The sequence below is a fragment of the Sinocyclocheilus anshuiensis genome, unplaced genomic scaffold (genome assembly GCF_001515605.1).
Source record: "Sinocyclocheilus anshuiensis isolate Anshui unplaced genomic scaffold, SAMN03320099.WGS_v1.1 scaffold1658, whole genome shotgun sequence".
Classification (NCBI taxonomy): Eukaryota; Metazoa; Chordata; class Actinopteri; order Cypriniformes; family Cyprinidae; genus Sinocyclocheilus; species Sinocyclocheilus anshuiensis.
The window spans coordinates 813,367-816,013 of NW_015547302.1; the positions used below are offsets into that span (position 1 = coordinate 813,367).

Consider the following 2,647-nt stretch of genomic DNA (forward strand, 5'->3'; position numbering starts at 1 on the left):
TGTGTGTGTGTGTATAGATTTATAAATAGCAATGATTTCATCTTATATAGATTACAGGTCACTGGTGGAAAGGCAGATTTGGTCCACACAATATCAACACCTCTGGCTAATAAAGGGACCGAAGCAGCCATAGCCGCAAACCATGTTTCAGGTGGAATACAGATTAAAATAACTCCAGCTACAGACAAGAATCCAGTACAAACGAAGAGCAATAACCCTCCTAAAGCATGTTTTAAAGTTATTGGTAAGGCTTTTTTGTTTTTTTTTAATTTGTTCTATGTTCATAATCAAATAAAAACGAATTAAAAATATATAAATAATTTCAAAGGAAATCAAGTTCAAGTGTAATTGACAATTTCAGTAAATTGTTTTCAGAAGAGAATAAAATAACCACCGAATCACAGTGAGACACAGTGCTTGTGTGAATTTGTTTTCAAAGGTTAAAGGGGTGACAGGAGGCCTCTAGTATAGCCTGACCTTAGAAATCTGAAGTATCTAGAGTATGATAATCCTTTGTCTATGGCACATTATTGTATCATCCACTCTCCCGCAGCTGTTCCCACTCCAACCCAACATGAAGAGCATTATAGATCAGATATCAACACCATGAATGTCTCATAGTGATGGCTGACCAAAGATTCCCACTTGTTTGAACAAGACTTGTAAAAAGTGTCCTCCTGGCTCTTTTCAGATGATGTTTCACCTCAGCCCGCGCCTTTCAATCACCGGTTTGTGTCGCTGAAGTCTAACCCTCCACCCAGTGATACCTTCAGTATCCACACCAGAGAAGTGCTGGGAGGGTGAGATGATCATTTCTGCTTACTGTAACTGTTAGCATTCACAATTATTTATTTAGCACCTTTGACATTTTTTACCACCGTATTAAATATCTGTATCATCAGTGGTCGCTTTGGCAAAGTGCACAAATGTACGGAGACTAAGACAGGGATGAGACTTGCTGCTAAAATCATCAACACAAGAAATGCCAGAGAAAGGGTAAGTAGATCAGATCTGTGTGCATGTTTAACACTTCACAAATATAACTGAAAGCATCTGCACTTTAAATAGAAGTGCCATTAACATACATGTTGCTGTCAAACTAGTGCTCTGCTACCACAGTTTTTTTTTTTTTTTTACCCACATAACAGTACCATAATAAACTAGAGGTTATTTGAGACATACAAAACAAGTTGGATATTTACTACTGTAACAAAAATCTAGAGACTCTATATGAGAGGCTATAAGAAACAATTAAACTATGAAAAATTATTTTGACTATTTGGCAGCATGGCAGTTGTTTGTGTCATTTTTCCTTCTTATCAGGGGCGTAGAATACGCGGGGACGTGTCCCCCCCACTTTTAAAATCACGTAAATTCGTCCCCCGCACTTTTTCAGGCAAGTGTGTTCGCATAGAGGTTTTCAAGAGCCGGTGTGAATAAATATAGATTTAAATTCAAAGAGACAATATAGTCTGTGCATGATCTGATGTTTTATTCGGACGCAGATTAAGGCGAGATGAACATCGCGGAGCGCTAAACACTATGTGCAGTGTATGTTTCAATCATACTCGAAGCCGGAGGGCGCTCTCGCGCAGAAAGTTGTACGAGGAAATGGACAAAAGCGTCCAGCTATCGCTGTATGAAAACAGTTTTTTTCACAGAAAAACAGAAACGTTTGGAAACATTAAGACATTAAATATACGATTGCGACAATACACAATATATGGTTTATTTGTGTTTGTCAAGTCATCTCCAGGTAATAAATAAAGTATATGAACAATGCCCTGCTAATTGTCATAGCATTTATTACAGTATAGAAACTATTCTGTACGGTGGCCGAGAAGTGCTAAACAAATCACAATTCTGAAAACAAAATAACAAATTACAAACGCAAATGCAAGTCTAAAAAACAAAATAACAATTCAGAAAACACAACAACAATTCAGAAAACATTATAACAAGTCAGAAAACACAATGACAAATTCGAAAACAAAATAACAAGTCAGAAAACACAACACAAATCCGAAAACAAATGAACAAGTCAGAAAACACAACGACAAATCAGACAAACCGGAAAAGGTAGGTATAGTTTGAGACAGCGCCATTGGTTTGGGATTACTCACCGCTGACTGGACGAGACATCTGTCAATCAACGTATACAGGAAGAACCAGTCGAAGAACAGCAGAGTCGTGGTAGAAAGTTCGGAGATGGTATTAAAGTAGCTCATTTAAATGTATTGTATGAATTGCCCTTACTATGGAATAAAAAATACAGGGTGTCTATTTACATTTAGTTAAAAGTAGCTCTAAATCATCAGCTCCAGTGGCGCAGATGGATAAGCGCGTGTGGTTGGCTTTTTGACGCGATCGACCCGGGTTCGATCCCGCATTTTTTATTCCAGATGTCTCGTCCAGTCAGCGGTGAGTAATCCCAAACCAATGGCGCTGTCTCAAACTATACCTACCTTTTCCGGTTTGTCTGATTTGTCGTTGTGTTTTCTGACTTGTTGTTTTGTTTTCGAATTTGTCATTGTGTTTTCTGAATTGTTGTTGTGCTTTCTGAATTGTTATTTTGTTTTTTAGTCTTGCATTTGCGTTTGTAATTTGTTATTTTGTTTTCAGAATTGTGATTTGTTTAGCACTTCTC

The 2,647-nt window shown here is 37.6% G+C and overlaps 1 protein-coding gene across 1 annotated transcript in view; it reads left to right on the plus strand.

Annotated features, from left to right (window-relative positions):
• Positions 1-2,647, plus strand: part of LOC107701711 (myosin light chain kinase 2, skeletal/cardiac muscle-like) — a 9,146-nt gene that overhangs the window by 2,010 nt on the left and 4,489 nt on the right. Inside the window, exons 4-6 of the mRNA XM_016503779.1 lie at positions 51-244; positions 692-800; positions 903-996. Of these exons, the coding sequence (XP_016359265.1) occupies positions 51-244; positions 692-800; positions 903-996 (397 nt within the window). The remainder of the gene's footprint in view (positions 1-50; positions 245-691; positions 801-902; positions 997-2,647) is intronic.